Source organism: Eumetopias jubatus, unplaced genomic scaffold (genome assembly GCF_037043125.1).
Source record: "Eumetopias jubatus isolate StellerSeaLion01/CBP00866 unplaced genomic scaffold, mEumJub1_p1.0 scaffold_15, whole genome shotgun sequence".
NCBI lineage: Eukaryota > Metazoa > Chordata > Mammalia > Carnivora > Otariidae > Eumetopias > Eumetopias jubatus.
Window position 1 is genome coordinate 92,089,597 of NW_028274821.1, and position 22,531 is coordinate 92,112,127.

Below are 22,531 nucleotides of genomic sequence, written 5' to 3' on the forward strand. Positions count from 1 at the left end.
AGTGCTCAGTGGACTCTGAGACCAGAGCGCCTGGCCGGGGACGTGCAGGCGGTCACCACAGTGTCAGTGTCTGCGAGTCATCAAAAGAGCAGCCTCCAGTAAGCACCCAGGGCTCTGCACTCCGCAAGTGAGCGAACACACAGGAGGAGGGGACGGGCACATGTGTGGCAGCGCAGGGCCTGGGTGCTGAGATTAGGGTGTCTGATCGATAGCCTGAGGCAGCCTGCTACCTCCTTCCCTGACCAGACAGCGCCCAGGGGACACGCTCATCGATGCAGACGCTAAACAGAGAAATCAATGTTGGGGCTGACGCAGCACAAGCTGGTGGCAGGAACCACCGGCCGCACCCCAGCCCCCACCAAGGCCACCGGCCACCTGCTCATCGGGGGTGGGGACGAGGGCACCACCCTAAGAGCTGCGGGCTCAGAAACCAGCACGCATGGCCACACCCTGCCAGGTCCTCCTCCACACTTCGCAGAGGGACGGCCGAGCTGCAGACCCATTTTACAGATGGGGAGACTATGGCCCCAGGGGGTGAGATGACCTCTGAATCCAGCCCAGTGCCATCTGGGCCCCATTCCATCCAGAGCTCTGAAAACTGTCTCAACGGCTCCATTTCTACCTGGCTTCTAGAAGCTCGAGCACAGCCAAGAAGCCCCAGGACAGCGAACAGTGGGTAGGATTTGGTGGGAGGAGCAGAGGGGGAGACAGCAACAGCGGGAACACACGGGAGGTCTCGCAGAGCAAGCCGGCTCTGTCTCACGGGCCAACTCCCCAGTAGGCCGCGGGGGAGCTGCAGTGCGTGCTGATGGGCAAGCACGGGGTGGGGGGCAGCTCGTGCCAGATCGCCCACGCCTGCAGGGACGGAGTAGGGCTAAGGACAGGCCGACAGAGGAGCGTGCCCAGCAGAGACAGGGAGTGGAACTGAGGGAAGATGGGGGGTGGGGGTGGGGAAGGGCACCTGTGTCCTACAGACAGACGCTAAGGGGACATGGGGTAGCATGCAGATCCGCACCCCTGCTTCCCACGCCCAGGACATCATCCGGTCATCCCGCAGGTGCAACCAAGCCTGCCACAACCCACCTCCTCCACCCCTCGACCAAAGCCCCAAACCTGGGGAGGGGGGCCTGGGCTGTTTTGGACCACTGGTTTCAAACTACATTTCTAGCCTCTTTGGAACCCTTTATTTAAGCAAAATGGCAGGCAAATGCTATATGGAAAGCAGGTAAGAGTAGTCTCACTCTGATTCAGCAGGCCCTGCCCTCCCAGCCTCCTCCTGGCCTCCTGAGAGGCCCAAAGTGGTCTGAAATCCACTGCAGGAGGGAATTACCTGCACCCGTTCTCACCTTCATTTGGAAAGACAAGCATTCACTGCCGTGCGTCTCCCAAACAACAACAGCCTGCTCTTTCGGAACCCCCTCCCCCAGCAGGACCCCAACAGACCCCCGATTCCACTGTCTCTGTGGGGCCCAAGCAAGATGCGTCTTCTCTCTGGGCCTCAGGTACCTCCCTACTTCATGAGGCCCCTGAGGGACCTAAGGAAGCCAGCAGGGAGCCCCGCACCTGTGCGCCACGGCTCCCGGCAGGAGGACAAGAGGGAGCGTCGGAAGAAGGGGGGATGGGGCTCCCGCGGCGGCCCTGGCCCTGCTTCACACACTAGACTAAGGAGCAGCCCGTGGGTCCGCCCCAGCCTTGCTGAGGGCCAGCTTCAACCACCTCTACAGTTTCTGAGCCTAAACAATGCCTTCATGAATCATAAATCGAAGAATTAAACCCACTTGTTGGAGGGTGTGCAGACCTTCCTCGAGGGTCATCCGTTCTGCCCAAATGGAGGCTAAAGCAAACCTCGCTGAGCAGGGGCACCTGTGGGTCCCAGGCGAGCAGGGCGGCCTGGGCTGGGGGCGGCCCACACTGGGAACGGGTCCCTGACGTAGGCGATGGGGCGCCAGCTGGGGGGAAGTCCTGGATGCCCAGTCTCCTCGGGCCCCAGCGAGGCAGCTGACCCACGGAGGGCGCCAGGGCCTCTTGCGAGGTGCCCCCACCCCTGTCCTGACTAGAGGCTTCCCGGTCTCCCCCTGTAAGATCCACGTATCCATGCAAAGGCAGACCGGTGCCCCAGCGTGCCGAGTTCAACTCTAGACACCTGGGAGACATCAGTAACCCAAGTCCCCACGGCCAGGAGGTGGACGGTGACAGGCACACCAAGAAAGGACGAGTTGCTTCTTGGCAGTGCTGCCCACAAAGGAGCCAGCAGCAAAGGGAGCAGCGCCACCCCTCTCAACAGTGAGATCTGAACAGAGAACCCACAGAGGGGAGGAAGGCGGCCCTGCAGCTATGGGGAGAAAGTTCTGGGCAGGGGGCGGCCTGCAGGCAAGCCCAGGGAAGGGAGTGAGTGCGGAGCAGGGCCCAGGAAGGGCGGCTCCCTGCAGGCTGGGGTTGGCCTCCTGTTCTGTGAGGTGGGGTGAGGACACCCAACGTCTCAGTGCACGGGAAGATCATGTGAGCCAACCTAGGGGGCCAGCGCACAATCAGGAGGTGGAGCTGTCCCTTGGTCATGATTATTCTCTGCACTCTCCAGGAACCGAAATACCAGAAGAAAGCCACAGAAACTCTGCGGTCTCACCAGCATCTTCTCTCCAAAATTCCCAATCAGCGTGCAAGCCAGGGCAATGGCGTTCCCTGGAAGATCCAGCCGAAGCAGGACCCCTGTGTGGCCTTCCCACGCCCCCTCCCACGCTGGGCCCTGTGCATCCAACAGAGGACATGAAGGGAAAAGAGGAAGGGTCCACGTACCGGCGGGATTTCCCACCAGCAAGCCCCACCCAAACTCAATCCCTTTAATGTGAGAAATACCAGGGGAGCCACCAAAGAAGGAACGACTTCCGGAACCAATTTTCCAGACCCTCCAGCTCCTGCTGGATGGAGGCTGCTGGGGGTGGGAGGGAGGAGGTGCAGGAAGAGGAAGAAACCACTAGCAAACCCGACCGGGACCCAAGCTTCACATCCTTGCTGAGACCTCACGTGCCACGTGAGGGCCCACACTGTCTTCATCTCATCCCTGCAGAAAGGAAAGCTCGAGGAGCCCAAGTCTTTGCAAAGTCTGCTTTGCTAAGCCCCTCTCTCTCCAGCCGGCCACCTCCATACCTTGCTCCAACAGGACCCACACGAGAGAAGGCTCTAGAAAGAAAGCACCTGGCCAGCTTCCTCTGGTGAGCGGGGCTCGTTCCTTCAGTGGCTGGCTGCACCCAGGGCTCCCGCAGCCCTCGAGGGCCTCCAGGGGTCCACCTGCCCACTGCCCCAAGGCCTCTGCCCAGGGTCTCACCAGGGAGCAGAGAACCTGGTTAAGTAAACACCTTCTGAAGCTTCGTGGGCTCCCAAACAACATCTCCCTCTGCACCTGCCCTGCTCGGCCCACTCTCCCCCAGCAGAAAGGCCCAAGGAGATGCCCAAGGGCCAGGGGTCAGGCCGGTCTGTACACAGGAAGAATGTGGCAATCAGCCCAGCTCTCCACAGCGGTATCCCCGGGGAGGGGGCCTTAGCCTTTCCCTTAAGAACACAAGCCATGCTTTCAGTGTGCCAGATCCTCCGCACAACGAACTCACAGAGGAAAACCTCCAGTGTCATGGCTGAGAGGTGGGTCAGAGCCGGGCAGCCTCTGGGAAAGTTCTAGGGTTTCCACTCTCTCCTTTCTTCTATAATTAATGGCACAGGAGCTAATGTGGGCCTCCCCTTGGAGGGCAAAAGCCATGCAAGTCTTTCTCTCCCTTTTATCTCTAGCCTAGTGAGTGCTTCAAAAATGCATGGTAAATTAAGTGCCTAATGGCTGGGCGGGTGGGTAGATGGATGTGTGGCTGGGCGCCTGGATAGATGGTTGTGTGGCTGAGTGGGTAGACAGGTAGATGGGTGAGTAGGTAGATGAATGGGTGGCTGGGCGGGTGGGTAGATGGATGCATGGCTGAGTGGGTAGATAGGCAGATGGGTGGGTGGCTGGGTGGGTGGCTGGGTAGGTGGGTAGATGGATGCGTGGTTGGGTGGGTGGATAGGTAGATGGGTAGGTGGCTGGGTAGGTGAGTGGGTAGATGGATGCATGACTGGGTGGGTGAGTAGATGGAAGCATGGCTGAGTGGGCTGAGTGCGTAGATAGGTAGATGGGTGGGTGGCTGGGTAGGTGGGTAGATGAATGTGTGGCTGGGCGGGTGGATAGGTAGATGGGTGGGTGGCTGGGCAGGTGGGTAGATGGATGCATGGCTAAGTGGGTGGATAGGTAGATGGGTGGGTGGCTGGGTGGGTGGGTAGGGAGGTAGATGGATGCATGGCTGGGCAGGTGGGTAGGTAGATGGGTGGGTGGCTGGACAGATGGATGCATGGGTAGATGGGTGGGTGGCTGGGCGGGTGGGTAGATGGATGCGTGGCTGAGTGGGTGGATAGGTAGATGGATGTGTGGCTTGGGTGGGTAGGGAGGTAGATGGATGCATGGCTGGGCAGGTGGGTAGGTAGATGGGTGGGTGGCTGGGTAGGCAGATGTGTGCATGGGTGTATGAATGGGTGGGTGGGTGGACGGAGGAATGAATGAATGCATCAATGCCTTTTCTCTCCAAGGAGTGACTCCAGCAACACGGGAGACAGGAAGCTGAAAAGCAGGTGCTTAGAAAAAGAACAAGGAACCCAGGACAGGGACCGGATCTAAACGCAATCGAACCTTCTTAAATAACACACTCCCCCCCCAAATTGGAAATTTCTAAAGCAGCCTGAGACTAACTAACCAGCTATTCCATAAGGATCCTTTGCACTCCAGAATGCCGTGACTGTATGTGGAAGACAGCCATCAAGAAGTGAGATGGAAACCTGCCCCTCCGGGCCCCAGCCCCGCACACCCAGCCTGGGCAGCCTCCCGCCAGCCAGTCCCAAACCCTTCCCCCAGGGTAAGTGTCAGCACCCTCTCCACACAGGCTCCAGGCAGCAACCAGACTTGGCTCTAGACATCACTCTTTTTGCCCCCCTGGCCTCACCCACCCAGGAGACAAAGGGTCAGTTCTGACCCTACAGAGCGCTGTGCTCAGTATTGGGACAGACGCTGCCTTCCTGCCAACTGGGACTCAGCGCTCCGGGGCAGCAGCGGGGGTCAGCGGGAGGGCAGAGCGAGCAGTCACATCTTCATGGTCTGACGTCAGTGAGGGCCACCAGGCCCATCTGGAACTGCCAGGCCTTGCTGACTGAGCTCCTGGAGGCCAGAAGGCGAATTCGGGCCCACGGGAAACCTCCGTGAACATCCCTGAAGTGATGCACAGAACCTACGCTCTGTCTCTGTGCCCCGATGGAGCGACGCACAGGGACCTCCTTGCCTGGCCCATCTCAGGAGGTAACACCTGAATAAAGACCAGACGTGCTCCTTCTCAGCAGTCTGCCATCAGCAAGCCCTCCTGTCCACTGCTGCGCCCTGCCCAGCACCACCCTCCAAGGGTGGGAGAGTCCTGTCCGTCTGGGTACCAAGCAAAGCAGGCCATGGGCGCTGGGGCTTTGCTTGTGTGGGTTTTTCCAGGGTATCCCGCCCCTGGACATCAGGAAGGATTAGCCAAGCAAACAGATTGGAACAGTGGCCCCTACGGGGAGAGCACGTCCCAGTGCCCCAAACCTCGGCTGGCCCCCAGCTTGGAAATGCTAACCACGGGTTTACCTTGATAAGAATCACGTGTGGGGCAGGGGGAGCTGAACGAGGACACTCAGCCAGACAGACAGGGAGGACGGGGCGGGGGGGGGGGTGCAGGCCAGGCTCTGCTGGAGCCCCACGTGGCTTCCACGCAGCCAACAAGATGCCAAAGGACCAAGGAGAAGGGAGGCAGAGAACAAGGGTGAGCTTCCTGGGACGTGTGCCAGGGACTAAGCGCTCCAGAAACACAATTCTACTTCCTGTTCAGCAGACCTCAGAGGGTGGTGTTCTTACCACCACTTTACAAGTAGGATTTGGAGAAACTGAGCCAGTCACTTGGGCATGGCTGCTCGCTGGACTCGAACGCAGCCTGCAAGGGTCCGCAGTCCATGTGCTTAGCTCTCTGGTTCGGTCTTCCAAAGGTGCAGCTTATGAGTGAAATAATAGAGGGAAAAAAATCAGAGGCCACAGATCTACAAGGGTCTAGTTCCGTTTTGGCCAAACCTAGGGCGGGGGGACAGCGACAAATGCTCGGCATTTCAGGAGTACCTACTGAGGGGCTGGACGCCTCGCCACCTCCCACAGCCAGGCAAACAGAGGTCAGAGGCACCGGGTCACCTGCCAAGTCATCCAGCCAGTTAGCAGGGCCAGATTTTCAAGGAGTCTGACTCAAGGGTCACAACGTGGAGAGCAGAGGCAGGATGGGGGGAGCTCTCCCCGAGCCCTGCCCTTCCCGGAGCCAAGGGTCCTCAGTGCAAGCCATGAACTGACGTCCCTGCACGCAGCTCAGCGACCAGGTCCGAGGCGTCACCCGGCAAGGCTCCACCGCGACTCCTGGTCCAAATCCACTGCCCACTCCTGCCTTCCACAGCAGAGGCCACGGCATGGCAAGGCATCACCAATTCGATGTGGGCAGACCAGAGGCCAGCTCCAGCACAGCCTCCACGCAGCCCTTCTGCACACAGCTGGGACATCACCCTGGAGCCAAGCCGCCTCACTGGAACCTCTGATGAGCACGAGGGGCACCCCCTTGCAAACTGCGTGACCACACAGTTGGTGGGTCGTACAATGAGAGTTTTACCTAAATTTATGTACGTCTTATTTACATCATTGCATTCAGCGGTAGCAAATCAAAACTAAAATGAAATTATAGACTGGATCATCTGCATTTTAACCGCCGGCCAAGAAATAAATTTGGCCAGGGTGTACCCTTTTTCTCTACACGGTTACTGTAAATAGCAGTTCTGTGCGTGAGTATATATGTACGTGTGTGCGTGCATTCCCTGCCCAGGGCACTGCCGTGCACAAGGAGGAACAGGAACAGGAGAGGAGCTCCAACCCTCTGAAAGCAACCCCGGGGAACTGAGAAGCCCACTGACGGGAAAGGACACCAGCACGACCCCATCCCACCCTCGGCACTCCTGCCCCAGCACACGTGCCCCGGGCACAGGGAAGCAGGGCGGCCTGGGGCCCCAGGCAGGGGTACCCCAGCAGCAGGACTCGAGTGAGCCTTTCCAGGGGAAACAGAAACTGGTAAGAAGTGGCGATCGCACAGGGGTGGGCTCTTGAGGGGGGTCCCTGAATCTCCTTTCTAGCGAATTCCAGAACCCAGGGAAAGTCCCATCGGGCCAGGTGGCTCATGGGGAAGTCCTGGCTACTGATGGTAATCCTAGCGCTGGAATGGACTTCTCCGCACTTGCAAAAGCAAATACAGAAGTCTCCCTGCATTTCATAAATCATGTATTCACAGCACATTTCCTCAAACACCCAGTCCCCGATAATGCTTCTCCAATAAATTAAGCAATAAATATCTTCTGATGTTTCCCATCAGCAGGTGGAAATGAGCTCCTCGGGCACTCCGGGAAGCGGCTGTCTGGCCGAGGCTATGCCAACAGCCCCGGGCGGGGCGGGGGGGGGGGAAGCGGGGGCGTGGTGCCATCCTTGGAGAGTGCACGGAGACTGGGGACCCCCCCGGGTTGCAGGCAGCACAGAACCAGCTCTTCCTTCACACCCTCAGCCACCATCCATCAGAAGATATAATGGTCCCCACCCCAGCCTGCCCGTGCAGGACGCAGGGGTGGGAAGGCCCTCACAGCGCCGTGTTGGAGGGGCCAGGCCTGTCCCGTCCAGCCCCCCCAACCCCACCCCGCACTGAGCCGGCGCTCGGCCACTGCGCCCGGACACTGGAGAAGACCACTCACCTTCCCAAAGTCTCGGACGTCGAAGAGGTCAAAGGGGTCAAACAGCTCACTGTTTCTCAGTCCAAATTTATCATGGCAGACTTTAAGGAAGGTGCGGATGTTCTTCAAGCACAGGAACTAGAGAAGAGAAGAGAAGAACGCTGAGCCTGTAGGGTCTATAAGTCACCGCAGCAAACTCTGGCTTCCGGCTGCCGGCAGAGACGCGCACTCCGGCCCTGGGAAGCCTCAGCCCCGCCGGCCCGCTGGTCCAGACGCCACCAACACCCCCGGCTCACCTTGGCCACTCATGACCCTTTGTCCTGCGCCCCGCCCAGAGGATCCAGCGCAGATGATCGTGACCGGAAATATGCTGGTCTTGAGTCAGCAAAAACAGAGCACGAACACACGCAGGCACACTTGCATGCACACACTCACCGCCTTCCCCGGCACAGACCTGCCCTCGTGGAAGCTGTCCTGTCCGTGGAGGACGCCGGGAATGGCACACACCAGTCACGGCGGGAGCCTAGGGGACGCACCAGGGCTAGAGTTCCCAGACCCGCAGGCAGGGCGCCTCCTCCACCCAGCAACCCCACCTCTGGGCTCCCACCCGCACTGTGCGTGGCAAAGCAACTGGGGCGGGAGGTTTGGGGTTGGGAGCTGAAGGGGATCGCCGGCGGCAGTCCCCATGGAGAAGGACCCGGTAAGGAAGGCACGGGGGCAGCAGGCCAGGTGGCCTGGAGAGCAGGATTTGGAGTGGCTCGGCCCCAGGTTCGAAGCTTGTCTGCTGATTCCCACTTGCAGGACCAGGGACAGTGGCTTCAGCTCCTGAGGCCAGCTTTCCAACCGGACATCTCACTGGGTTGTGTACCCGGACGGAATCGTGAGCGCTTGGGCATGGGAGCATCGGCCCACCAGTCCAGCTGGCAAGGGCGTCCCCTGAGGCAAGGACAGTGGCATGCATGGTGCGGGGGTCCTCATCAACAACAACTCCCTAAGGGCCCAGGGCTGGACAGCAAGAGAAGCAGAGTGTGTGCCACCCACTGAAAATGCAAACGCAGGGACAGAGACGAAGGGAAGGCCGCAATCACAAGCTACGGCAGGCCCGGCATAAACCGAGCGGCATCTCACCTGCCCGTGTGCCCCCCCGCGGGCCGTGCCCAACCCCCGCCCCGGAGCTGGGCTGGGCCGCTCCTTCCAACCCGGCCACGGCTGGTCCCCGGTCACGGCCGACACAGACTCACTGGCTTTGTGTGCATACGGTGTTTTCTGAACGAGCAAGAGCAAACCGCGGATGCGAACCCCCTGCCCCCCCAAACATCTGAGTGCACCTAAGAACAAAGACTTCCCCTTCCACACTCAGAGCACCCACATCAGCAAATCAACGTGGATCCCACACGTCCTTGTCTACAGATGGTACTTCCTCACGTTTCCTCAACAAAGGACAACCACAACGTCCTGACAGCAAAGCACATTCTGGCCCCAGGTCCAATGATGTTTCTTGTCATTTCTCTTTCATCTCCATGAGCCTACAACTGTATGCCCCCACAGAACTTTCCGGAAGGATGGATGCATTCTGTGCACCTGCTGTCCAGCTGGGTAGTCACAAGACCCATGTGCTCACCGAGCGCTGGAGATGAGGCTAGTCCAACCGAAACACTACATTGTCAATTGTATTCTAATTACCTTAAATTGAATAACTACGGCTGCCGGTTTGGGCCTCAAATGCTCCTCAGTCTTGTCCTCTGTGACCTGAAGCTTCTGGGTCATATGGACACAGAAGGACAGACACGGTAGGAGCCCACTTACACGAGGCTGAACTCACAGAGACAGGCAGAACAGTGGTGCCGGCAGGGGAGGCTGGGGAGTCTGTGTCTCCTGGGGACGGCTTCAGTTTGGGACGATGAACAAGTTCTAGAAGTGACAGAGGTGATCGTGACCTAACACCGTGAAGGCACCTAATGCTACCGGATTGTACGTGTATTAAAAATGCTTAGTGCTGGTAAATTTTGGGGGCCCCTGGGTGGTACAGTGGGTTAAGCGGCCGACTCCTGGCATTAGCTCAGGGTCATGCTCTCAGGGTTGGGGGATCAAGGCCCACATCAGGCTCCACGTTCAGTGGGGAGTCTGCTTGAGATTCTCTCTCTCCCTCTGCCCCTCCCCCACAAAAAAGTAAATGTCGTGTATCCTGATTTTACTGCATTAAAAGTTAACTAAAAAAAGAGCAACGGAAAAAGAGACCCAACAGGAAGGCCATGTGCTGGTGGGGGCAGAGATCCGGGGGCACTCCCGTGCACCGAAGAAGGCCAGCGATGGCCAGCAAACCACCGGAAGAGGGGAGGGGCCCAGAGAGAGAGCCCGGCACACCCCTTCACCGAGCATCCAGCCTCTGGAAACGTGAGGATACGCTTCCTCTGTTTTAAGCCCCCCAGTCTGTGGGCAGCAACAGGCCACCCCAGCCTGCACCCCCCCCCCCCGGGTCCCTGCTGGTCTCAGACCGTCCCGCCCACCCTGCAGCCTCAGCCCAGCTCCACGGCTGCCTGAGCATCGCCTGGCTCCAATTTCCACTGAGCATCCATGTTACGTCCTCCTCAGCCTCCCATTTTTAGAGTTAATTACACGGCTCCTGACCATAATCGCAGCCGGCGAGGCCAGGCTTCCTTTCGAGGCTCAGGACGAGCAGGCGCCCCTTGCCCTGCGGGCACAGCGTCTGCCTGCCTGGCCCCTCCCCACGGCAGCCGCGGGGGCCCCAACCTTCCAGGACCAAGCCCTGCGCAGCTCACGGCCAAGAAAGGCTGGCCCTGGGAAAACTGCAGCACACAGACAGGTTCAGACCCCGGGGAGAGGGACCGGGCGGAACCGGGCCCCACAGCGAGAGCAGGCGGCATCCTTCACGGAGAGCGTCCCGAGCACCCGGCCGGCTCTGCCGCTCTGCCACAGGATGCCTTTACTCCCCACCCTCCAATCATTCAGCCCATTTCTCAGGAGAGGAAATTCAGGCTTCCCAGCAGAAGGGGGTGGAGCCAAGACTGGAACCCACATCTGGCGTGGAACAGTGAAGGTCCTTTGAGAGGACAGGTGTCGCGCGTCCCAGGCCACTCCTACTGTCCGCTGCGCTTAGCACCAGTGTCCCTTGCCCTCTCACAGGTGGCCTGCTCTGAGTGATGAGATTCACGGGCACTCCACCCGCCGCACCGCTGTACAATTAGGGGAGTGGCCAGACACGGAGAGGGGCAGAGCAAGGAAGGGCTGGCCCTGTGTCCGGACTCCTGGCCCCTTCCTCTTTCCACGCAGCGGGGAGCGCAGGCCTGCTGTTTCTGCTGCTCGCGTCCACTCGCCTGACCGCCGGCCTCTCCCTTGCCACCACCCCTGGGCTCAGGAGGGCATGGGGCCGAGGCCTGGCCGGTCAGAGGCTCACGGTCCCTCGCTCACAGCAGGGACGACTTCGACTCTGGGAGAGAGACTCCCAAGGGCAAGATGAGGAGAGGATGCCGGGGGCACATCCCAGCCACAGGCTGGGGACAGCAGGCGAGGGAGGGTCCAGACAGTGGCCAGTGCCAGCCTGGAAGCTGCCCATCTTTGTCCTGTGGCCAGAGAAGGCCAGGCCATGGGCCGTGTCCCTGTGGCCGTAGGGGCGAGTGGCCTTCATCTCTTTGCTCGGCACCCCCAGGCCCTCTATGAGGGACAGTTACAGCTTCACCAGCATCTAGAGACGAACGCTCAGCACCAGAAGTCCAGCTAAGTGGCCACAATAAGGGTCTGTCCCCGGAAAACTGGCCCCCTGACAAGCGACAAGCGGCCCAGAGTGGAGTAGGCCCCCACTGTGTTTGTTCAGGGCACCACCCACCCGCTGCTCCCCCAGCCCCAGCCCACAGGGAGGGCCCTAGCCACTGCACCAAAAGATGGACTGCCCGTGCAGTGGACTCCTGACCCCCCCCATCCCGCCCACTCATCAGGCTGAAATCAGATTAGCAAGAACACATAGGCTCTGTGCCCAGCTGCCCCCCACCAGCCTCGCAGGGCCTGCCGTCCACTGTCATCTGTCATTCGCCATCAAAAGGCCTGTCCCAGCACGGGGATCCCAGACGTGAGAGGCAGGGCCAGCCCTGGGAGCCAAGACCCCACCTCTGAGCCATGAGGCCCCAGAGCACCCTCGGGGGCAGGCTTCCTGGCCCCACACGGCCACTGCTCTTTGGTGGCACCGAAACCGACTTAAGATTGGGAAGACACTGCCTGCCCCACATGGAGACGTGGAGGAGAACTGGACGGCCTGGCCACCGGACAGGACAGCCTTCAGACCTCCGTGCCCTCTCCTGTGGCCCCTCGTGGGCGAGCTAGAGTGGAAAATCAGACACCCTGCCCCCAGAACTCACATCCACCCGGCATCCACCACACACGCCCAGGGCCAGGGGCTCTGCTCTGTCCCCTCAGGGGCTGCTCATGTACTTCAGTACTGACAGGGAGGTGCAAAGGGGGAAACTGAGGTTGAGCGAGCGAGGCAAAGCCACTTGGTTAGCAGGCCTCCTCTGGGGATGTGCGGTCTGAGTGAAGCATCAACAGAGGGAGGTAACAGGGGGGCCTGCAGCATGCTGATGTGCTCCCGCACACAAACCCACCCAAACCTGCAGCGGCCCTGTGAGGCATGGAACGTGACTGCCCCATCCTGCAGACAGACAAAGTGAGGCCTGGAGAACTGGTGAGGAGGAGGAGGACCTCTCAGGGTGTCCCCTCACCTCCTCTTACAGGGCCTGCCCCAGGGAAGTCCCTTGGCCGCCTCGCCAGCTGGGTCAGGAAGCCAGGGGCCTGCTGCGCCCCGCAGCGATGCCCAGCTAAGGGGGGGCCCCACAGGGAAAGCCCCAGGCTGGGCTCCCTGGATGCCCCTGACCTTCCCCTGGCCCCTGTAAACTGCCCCTGACATGAAACTGCCCCCGGCTGGCATCCCCAGCCTTCCCAGTCCTGGGGCCCCAGCTCGCCCTGCGGCAGGGCGGAGAGGCTCAGCTGCAGACCCGAAGCGGGCACGTCTGGTGGGGAGAGGCCTGGCCTGGGTGCTCCAGGTCCACGCCCACCTGCCCTCTCCATGCCCATCTCACCATCTGTAAAATGCAGAAAGAAAACCCTGCCCCCCGAGTTCTAAGATGCTGGGCCCCTCCCTCAAGATGACTACTTTAGAAAGTGTCAGCTGACCCTGGGCCATCTCCCCCAGCACATCCCAAAGTCCCTGTTCCCAGAGCCTCCCTGTGATGTCGTGCCCTGGAATGGTGGAACCAGGGGATGGGGCCCTGGGATCGGCACTCGGGGCCAATCTCCCTCCGAGCCACAGTCAGCTGGAGAGCTGGGGAGTGCCCACACCCCAGGCGGACCTGGGCCCTTCGTCCACACCTCTGCTGGTTTCTCACTAGCAGCCTCACCCCTCAACCCTGCTGCCCAAAGACAGGGAGAGAGAGACAGAGGCCGGCCAAAGGCCTCCGGGAGATGGTGTGTCTGAGGCTGGCTGCTCACACCCAACCCAACGAGCCCAGGGAGATGAACGGCACCTTCCCCATGCCCCCCGCTCAAGAGAGACCCACGGACACCACAGCCCCCGCGGGAGCTGGAGGGAGACGGGGCGTATCAGCTTCCCAGCCACCCACACAACAGGATTGCCTTTTACAACCTCTGCCTTTCTGAGAGAGGTGGTGGGGGGAGGGGAGTCCTCCGTATTCGAATTTCCACGGACACAGCGGAGTGTTCCTAAAATGTCTCAAGTGGCATAAAACTGCACTCCCTCATGACAAACCGCATGCCGCCCCACTGGAGTGACGCTGACCGCCCGGGCTGTGCCTCGGATCAGATGCTCTGACTGGCAGCTGACACACCTTTGAGCAACAAAAACGGGAAAATGAATTAACTTCTTGTTTTATTTATGCCCTGCTCATTCCAAAAACCTTTTAAAATGGCTTCGTTATTATTTAACAGATGTAGCGTGCTGGAACGGATCTTTCCCACTTGGGGCCCTGCGGGTAAATAAACAGGTGACAGGCCAGCCAGACACTCCATGGGATCGAAACGGCGACAAACTTCTCCCCCGGGTCCCAAACACCTGGGACAAGAGGGAGGCTCAGTACCTCGTGAATGAGGAAAAGAGGGAGTGTCTATGAAGCATGCTCGGGTGTCCCAAGGGTCAACGCTCCAAAGCAGCCGTGACCCACAAAGGCTTTAGAGGCATCGGGAGACCCCATGAGCCGATGTCACTGCTCGGGGGAGGCCCTCACTTCCCGAAGCGACTCCCGGAAACAAGCGGGCAGGTGGAATCTGGGATTGGCATGTCCACTTTCTCTTGCAAACGTCAGTACCACCCATGGGCCCCTCTGCACAGCCACTAGGGTCCACCCACTCACCGTGCCAACAACTCGGGGAATGCGGGTCCTTTATCACCCACTTCAGATGAGGACACTGCAGCTCAGGAGGTCAGACCAGGGACCGGAACTCCACAACCACAGATGGTCAGCATCAACACCGAGGGGCTTCCCTCGCCCGTACAGGGCCCACGCTGCCGAGCCTGTCGCCAGGGGCGCTGCACCTCCTCCCCTGCTCCAGGCAGGGAAAGCGCAGGCCAGGCTGGGGCTTACTGTGCAGTGTCGGGGGCTCGACTGAACAGGAGCTCTTCCTGCACTCAGACCACTTCCTCTGCCGCACGCGCACCGGGAGCCCCGGCACCGGCGGGCTGATGGAACGCGGGCCACCTGGACGCAGGGCCAGGCTCCCCTCTGGGAGCGGAGGGCGGCGCTGCCTTTATGCGGAGGCAGTCTGCCGGAGGCCAGCCTCGCCCAGGTCAAGGGCAGGCCGCGTCCAGCTTGGCGGCACCGTGCCCACCACCTGCCAAACGGAGCGACAGAAAGGATACAAGGCTGCAATGTCTTTCGCTTCCCCACGTGGCGAAGGCATCCAGCATGTTAAGTCTCTCATGCTCAGATTCGCTGAGACATCGTCAGGGGGCATTTTCACTCTGTCCAGCAACGAATATCCGCAGGGCCCACGCCAGGCACTGCCCTGAGCCCTGCAGGCTCACTTCTCAACACAGTTCCCGAGCTGTCTCGTATCCCCGTTTTACAGTGGAAACACGGCACGAGGACCACCCACTCCAACAGGTGGCCAGGGGAGGGTCCGGGCCTAACCCAGGTGGTCTGGTCCAGCCTCGAGGGGGGCGGGGGGTTGGGGGGGTAGGAGCGGGGGACTTCCCTCCTGGCTTCTGTCAGGGCTGATTCCTGCACTCTCCTGGCTTCGGGGACCTCCGGCTCCCAGCAAGCACCAGCACGAACCAAGGCCCCGAAACCCAGTGTGCCGGGCTCCCCGCCAACTGCCCTGCCAGTCTGTCTGTCTGTCTGTCTGTAGTCCCTGAGCCGTGCGTGGGCAGCAGGTTCTGACAGGTGAGGAAGTCGAGCTATCCAGCAGGAGGATGCACGCAGATGGCGAGCAAAGCCAGGCTGTGCTGAGCTAGTGACGGCTACAGACAATTAATCTCTGTCCTGACCTTAAAGTACTTCCTCCTCAACGCCTGGGGAGAAACTCACCAAGGAGAGCAATTCTGGAAAAGTACCGGCTTGGAAGCCCGAGTAGAGCAGGTAGGCAGCTCACGCCCATTCAACCCAGTCAGCAGACACTTAATAGGCGCCTACTGTATGCCAGACCCTGCCCCGAGGTCCCAGGCTCAAGGACATGGACAGGAGAGCAGCAGGGACCCTTGTAGAAACCACAGCTGTCCGAGAAGAGAATCTGGGAGTTCCGTCCAATACCTGGATGGAAATTGTTCCCAGTAGTCCTCAAAAGACCCGCCACTCCGCCGAATGGCTGCGTGAGCCCGAGGGATAAAGCGTGGCCCGCGTTGTCGAGACTTCAAGGTCAGGGTCAAACCAAAGGTTTTCTACAAAGCCAGCAGGAAATTGCTTTTCTAGGATTTCCCTGCACAGCCAACCATCTTCCCTGAGCAGGCTTCTGAACACTAGAGGGTTCAAATCCCACTCTCCCGCTGCCCGGCTGCTCTGGGCAGGCATGGCTCAGGGAGATCAGCACTCGGCCACTGCCTGGCGCGGCGCCCCCCCCCCCCCGCGTCCTCCCCAACCCCGGGATCCACGGCCCCTCTCGTGTCTCCCACAGCCCAGCACAGACCACTAACACCGGCTCACAAGCCTCCTGTGACGTCGCCCCTGACCCGGCCAACTCATTTTCTCCACCACTTCTTCCTCCCAGAAAAGCGGCCTCGGAGGTCAACCTCAGAGCAGACTCCTCTCTCCACTGCAATTTGGGTAATCCGATTCCGGAGAGATCCAAGCAGAACACGTTCGGCTACCTTTGTTTTCCTGTTGCCTGCTGAAATTAAAGCCAAATGCATCCCCGAGTGGGCAGCACACACCAGATTATGGCGCTCCCGTCTGATTGCGCACATCTCCTTACTACCCCTCCCTGCTGGGCTGCAAATATTGAGGGAAAATAATACCAAAGCACCAGAGAGATTCCGAAACAAGAGGGCGGCAAGAAGCTTCTTCCATGCTCTGAACCAAAGGCAGATGGCGAGGTGGGAGCCGCGGCCTCCACAGCAGGAGGCCCTTCGCCAGCCGTGTGTGCAGCCAAGTGTCCAAACCTGTCCCAGACAAGTTGCCCCACAGTCAACCCTTCCCTTGGCAGGTTGACACCCCATTTGGTGAGCCTGACTGCAGTCCCTGGGGCTTGGGCAGAGTGAGCACCTGGGGAAAGTCAGCATGCAGAGGGAGGGGGCTCTGAGTGACCTCTTCCTTGCGAGAGACCCCTCCCCCCTATGGGGCTGGCCGGGTGCACCCCCTGGAACACCCCTCCTCTGCTCTGTGGGATGTCCACAAAGCCCCAGTCATGGGGGAGAGGGGGCAGCCTCACCTCCTCCCCACCAGAGTCAGTGTGCTCCATGAAGTCCAGGCCAGGAGCCCAGCCTGGACATGGGGACCACCACTCCACCTCTCCGCGCCTTGGTTTCCTTCCCTGTCAAATGGGGCGATACCCACAGCAGCCACCACCAGGGGCGAGCCACGTTCCCCGAATCAGGGAGCACGCTCAGGCCTTTAGGCTGACCAGTCCTGCTGACGTTAACATGATCAGTGAAGCACGGACACAATCGCCATTTTACAGATGAGAAGACTGAGGCTTGAGGAAGTTATCTACCAAGCGTAGGGGAGGTTGAAAGGTGATCCCCAAAAAGACATGTGTGTGCCCTGACCTCTAGAATCTGTGAATGTGATCTTATTTGGAAAAAGGGTCTAAGCAGATGTAATCAGGGATCTCAGGATGAGATCATCCTGGGCTGGGGTGGCCCTAAAGCCAACGGCAAGGGTCCCTTATAAGATACACAGCAGAGTCACAGGAAGAAGAGGAGAAGCCGTGTGACGACAGAGCAGGAATATGGGAGAGACGCCACCCTGAGCCCAGGACACCTTGGCCACCAGGAGCTGCGAGAGGCAGGGAGGACCCCACGCCTCGGCGGGGGAGCATGGCCCAGGTTAACACCTTGATCTCAGAGCTCTGGGCTCCAGAGTTGGCAGAGTGTTGTTGTAAACCCCCAGTGTGGTCATTTTTCCTGGCAGCCCCAGGTCGCTCGCCGGGCAGAGCAGCCCTTATGCCCTGAACCACTCCATGACCTCACCACAACACGTGTGGCACCCACAGGCCCTCAGCGAAGGTATGCGGGATGGATGGATGGATGGATGACGTGGGTTTTGATGAGAAACTAAGGCGAGAGTCCTGTCACCCACAGGTCCCCCGTGGCCCCCATTCAGGTGGGAGCCCGTGCATCCTACACCTGGCACACTGGGCCCCCAGCTTTAACTCAGGGCTCTGGAGGGATGTGCCTCCTCCTTCTGAATATCACGGTGCCTGGTCCAGCTCCAGACACCCCTGAATCGAGGTGTGGGGCTCAGGCAAACTCAGCCAGCTTTCAGGCAGAGAGACTGGGGTTCAAATCTGAGCCTTCCCCTTGCCACACCCGCCAGGGACCCCTGCCCCCGTGACCCTAGCTCCAGGTTGAAGGCACATCTAAGGTCTCCAGGCCCCCCATCCAGTGGCTGCCTCCATGTTGCTGTAAGAGAGTGCCCAGTCGAGCACCCCAAAATGAGGGGACCAGAGCAGGCCTGTGGTTTTCCACCCCCAGCAAGACTATCCGTCCCCCCACCACTCTGTGAAAGCCACGCTCTCACCCAGGGGCTGCAGCCCACCTGGGGGCAGCTGAGACTCCCTCTCACTCACCCAGTACAGCCTGCTCACGCAAGTGACTCCCACATGTGGCAACCCCATGCCTCACACAGGGCGTCTTCAAGGCCCCATCACCTCAGGGACACAAAAGGACATAAGACACCCTCCTCCGCCACCATTCCAGAAGTGCAGCAGAGAGCATCCCTCAGCAGCGTGCGGATGCTCGTGGAGAATCCCTCCTCAGGTGGACACACCATCGCAAGAAGGGGCAAGTGTCCTGTTCCGTTGTCATCCCACAGCTCCCGGGGGTTCCTGAGAGGAGGTGGGAGCCCCAGGAGCTGTCACTTCCCCCCAGACACACACACACACAGCTGACATCTGTCCGTCCGTCCATCTGTCCCCGTACGCAGTCAAGGCTGCTGAATCAGCTCCGTCACCATGGGGGCCGGGGGATGACCACCCAGCCAGCCAGCCAGCAAGGCCCCAAGAGGGGCAGCGTCCATGCAGCACCCAAGCTGGGGAGAGGCCTTCTCGGGCTGCCTCTCGCTTTGCAGGGGCCAGGAGGCCTTGCCAGAACCACCGCTCCCCAGATGTCAGCAAGGATCCAAAGCACCCAGAGCAGGAGCAGCACGCAGTAGGTGCTCAGTGAAGCCAGACGCTGGCCCCAGAGGGCTGCAGGGGGAGGGGGGACTCGTCCCCTGTGCGGGAGCGGGAGGTCAGGCCGTAGCGGCAGCTGAGAGCCCACTGTGCCCCCCTCCCTCGTTCACTCCACAGCTACCGTGAGTGGGACCTCCTCCGTGTGGGGTGCACGAGGGGGCGTGTGTGCCGAGCACGTCTGTGTCGTGACGAGTAAAGCTCAGCACAAGCGCGTCTGCAGGTGGACAAGGACTCAAGGAAATGTATTTTGAAGTCCAAGCAGGCGGGGGATAAGAGGTACACACGTCCCTTCTGTGTTTAAATACCGTTCCTTTTCATGAGACCGCTGACTGCGTACCATAAATGCTCGGTTGAGCTTGGTGAGAAGAGAAGGGCACTGCTCGGGAACCCAGGAGGCTCTGCCAGCCCCGGGAACCGGCAGGGCAGGGGGGGACCAGGGACGCCTCCCAGGCTTGGTCTGCAAGGAAGATGCTGGCTCCCTTGAGCGGGGGGGCAGAGGTCCCACTTCTCGGAACACCCATCCGCGGGGTCTCAACCTGTCAGGAGCCCCGGTCTCTTCAGGGGCTTCACTCAATCAAATACTCATCCATGCCCCAAAAGGCCACGTGTCATTTATGGCCCAGGCAGTCGGGATCCCACAGGGAGCCACCCCTCTGTGAAGAAGCCAGGTCCGACCCCTGATGCCAATGCCGGGCAACCCGCCCCCACTCCCCAGCCTCCCTTGCGCGAGGCACGCCCTTTACGTGTGAAATCTCAGCTGTGCCTTCTGAAGTCACTTCTCTCCCGATTTCTGTTCCCACGCTGACTGCTGCCTACCCACGGGCTCCCACGGGCTCAGAGAGGCCGGCTGTGACCTCAGGAGGGAACTGCAGATGCTGCTCTCCATCTGGGGAAAATGCGCACGGGAACTCTCCCGAATCAGGACCTCATCTCCTCCCCTGCCCAGTCTTGGTCACCCTGGCAGCCAGTGAGGGCAGAAGGACACTGGACACGCACCTCCATTTGGTGCACAGCTTGCTGGGGACCGTGGACAAATCTCTGCCCCCCTCAAAGCCTTGGTTTCCCCATCTGGTGAGCCTGACTGCAGTCCCTGGGGCTCGGGAAGACAGACCTCCGGGAGAGGGGGAAGGAGGGGTCCTGCAGCTTCAACAGAGGTTTGAACGAGACCCCCCACACACACCCGCTAGGAGGGCGACTACCGACCACACGGAACGCACACGTGAGCAAGAGCTCCTGTGCAAAGCGGTGCAGCAGCTCCTGAAAACACTAACAACAGAATCATCGTAGGACCCAGCGATTCTACCTCTGGTATTTATCCAAAGAACTGACAAAGAGACATGTGCGCAGCCGGGTTCACTGCAGCCAGAGGTGGAAGCCGCCCAGCCATCAACGGACAATGGACAAAATGTGGTGCGGCCACACCGTGGAGTATTATTCAGCCTTAAAAAGGAAGGAAATCCTGACACCAGCCATGATGTGGATGGGCCTGAGGATGTGATGCTGAGCAGAAACAGCAAAAGGACGAGGTGCTACAGGACCTGCTCCCACGAGGCCCCGGAAAAGTCAAGGTCACAGAAACAGAAAGTAGAGCGGTGGATGCCGGGGCTGCGGGGAGGGGCGCATGGGGGGTCGTTTAGTGGGCGCACTTTCAATTTTTCGGGATGAACAAGTTCTGGCGTCAGAGGGTGGGGGACAGCTGCACCAATGCATGCACGCACCCAACACCGCTCAACCGTGCCCTTAAAAACCCCTAAGACGGTGAACCTCCAGCTCTTTATTTCACCACAATAAAAAAAACTGGATGGCTCGCCAGGACCCCCCAGCCCCCACCGCCGTGGCTCACTTGATGCATCTTGAGCCCCGACCAGTCCCTCCCTGCCCCCGGCCCCACAGGAGGGTCTCCGGCTGTCTCAGGAGCAGCAAAACCAGCCTGCGATGGACACTGGGGGCCTGAGGGCCTCAAAGTCACAGTGACACAGGCCTGCCTGGGACGGGAGTCCGGAAACTGTCCCATGTTGTCTCTTCTTTTCATTTTTCCAATGACTGGACATTACTTTTAGGATTTCTTAAAAAGCCATCTCCACTCTGGGTTGGCTTTTGGAGAAGCGCGTCCTGTGAATGTATTAAAAACCCAGCTGGGCCAGCACAGCATGCTTCTGAGGATGCAGGCTTTTCTTTTCTACCAGAGAAGCTGCACTTTCTGGAAATTCCAGCGGCTCCAGCACCAGCCCCAGGGCAGAGCACTGAGAGCACAGAGGGGGCATGGGGAGCAGGGAGCGGGAACCCCATTGTCTGCCAGAAGCAGCTGGGCTCTCGCCCCTGAACTGGGGTCAGGAATGTTCGCAGCTGCAGACTCACCCTCCGCCCCCAGTCGGGTGGGAGCCAAGCGGGGGAGGGAGGCTGCGGGGGGGGGGGGAGCTGGGGGCAGGGGTGGGCATGCCCCCAGCTGTCCCCACACAGGAAAGCTGAGCCAGAACTAGGCGTTTCAGCTGCAGGCAGCCAAGCTCCAGCCACGGCCCCACCTGCTCAGGGTGCCCCAGGGAGGGCAGACAGCGGACATGGCAGCTCACCTGCCCACAGCACCCAGGGCCCTGGAGTCCCTCTGGGCTGGGAGGACCAGCACCAACCACCTCACCAAGTGGGGAAACTGAGGCCCTCCCGGGCCAGCTGCCTGCAGGGTCCGTCTGACTGTAACGGAAAGAAAGGTGCCAGGGACAGCACTCCAGGGGTAAAACTTTGCTCGTCTTTTCTCCCAAAATAGGAACGGCCTCTCCTAGATATAAGTGGGGGGGAGTCTGGAACGAAACAAAAGCCCACATGAGCTCCAGCCCTAAAGCACCACTTACCACGTGAGGCCTTTCTGCCGTCCACACTCTTGACCCTGTATTTTCTGTTGCTACAAAACAGCCTGCTGGGGAAAACACACAGCTCTGGGCCCTGGCATTTCCTCGCGGGCACGTGGCACCCCGCGCCAGGCATCGGGGACCCTCCCCAGGCTGGGGTCACATGCTCCAGCGACGCCTGGCCGCTGGGCCTTCGGGGTGTTCCCACAGTTTCACCAGCACAGTCACACGACGGTGAGCAGCTCTGTCCTGCACAGGCCACTCCCACAGCTGAACCCAAGGCTCCGTGTCCACTACAGGGGGCATCCTGGTGGAGCCACCGTCCCTGACGGTCACCACCCAACAGCCTTGGGCAGAGATGGGTTCCAGCAAGTGAGAGTGGTTGGGCAGATGAGCGCCCCGGGAAGCCCCCGGCACGGTCCCCCACCCTCCTGTGTTCGCTCACTCATCCCTCACCCCGCCATCACCCCAACGGCCGCCAGGCCCCGCATGGTGCCATGCACAAGGGCACCCCGAAGGACAGCGCACCCCTTTGCCCACCCCCCACGGGAAGAGACAGTTAAAGCCAGGCTCCCAGGCCGGGCCTGAGAGGTGCCCGCCCACCCGGGTGTTATTTTCGAGAGAAGGGGGGCGGCCGAGGGAAGTGAGAGTGCAGCGGAGCGGCTCGGGGTGGGGAGGACTGCACAGCCCGCCAGCTGCAGAGCCACAGGGCAGCCCGGGGCGGGCCAGAGCGCGGCGACCCAGAGGCAAGCCCCGCGGTCAGAGGCGCTGGCGGGGAAGGCAAGATGGAGACAGACGCTGGATCGTGGGGTCTCAAGCCACGGGACGCCTGGCGCCCCCGGACGCTGGGTGGGAGGGACCATGCCCCGGAGCCTTCGAGGCAGCACGGCCCGGCCAACAGCTGGAGGCACGTCCTTCCCGAAGGACGCTGCCCACTGCTCCAGTGTCACAGGAAAGAGTGAGACATGTAACCCAGCTGCGGGACACCAAACCCACCGCACAGAGACCCAGTCTGC

The 22,531-nt window shown here is 60.4% G+C and overlaps 1 protein-coding gene across 2 annotated transcripts in view; it reads right to left on the reverse strand.

Moving 5' to 3' along the window:
- The window catches only part of VAV2 (vav guanine nucleotide exchange factor 2), a 170,666-nt gene that overhangs the window by 129,359 nt on the left and 18,776 nt on the right, over positions 1-22,531 (reverse strand). For both annotated transcript variants that reach the window (XM_088019240.1, XM_028093393.2), the window contains exon 2: positions 7,849-7,965. In XM_088019240.1, the coding sequence (XP_087875366.1) occupies positions 7,849-7,965 (117 nt within the window). The remainder of the gene's footprint in view (positions 1-7,848; positions 7,966-22,531) is intronic.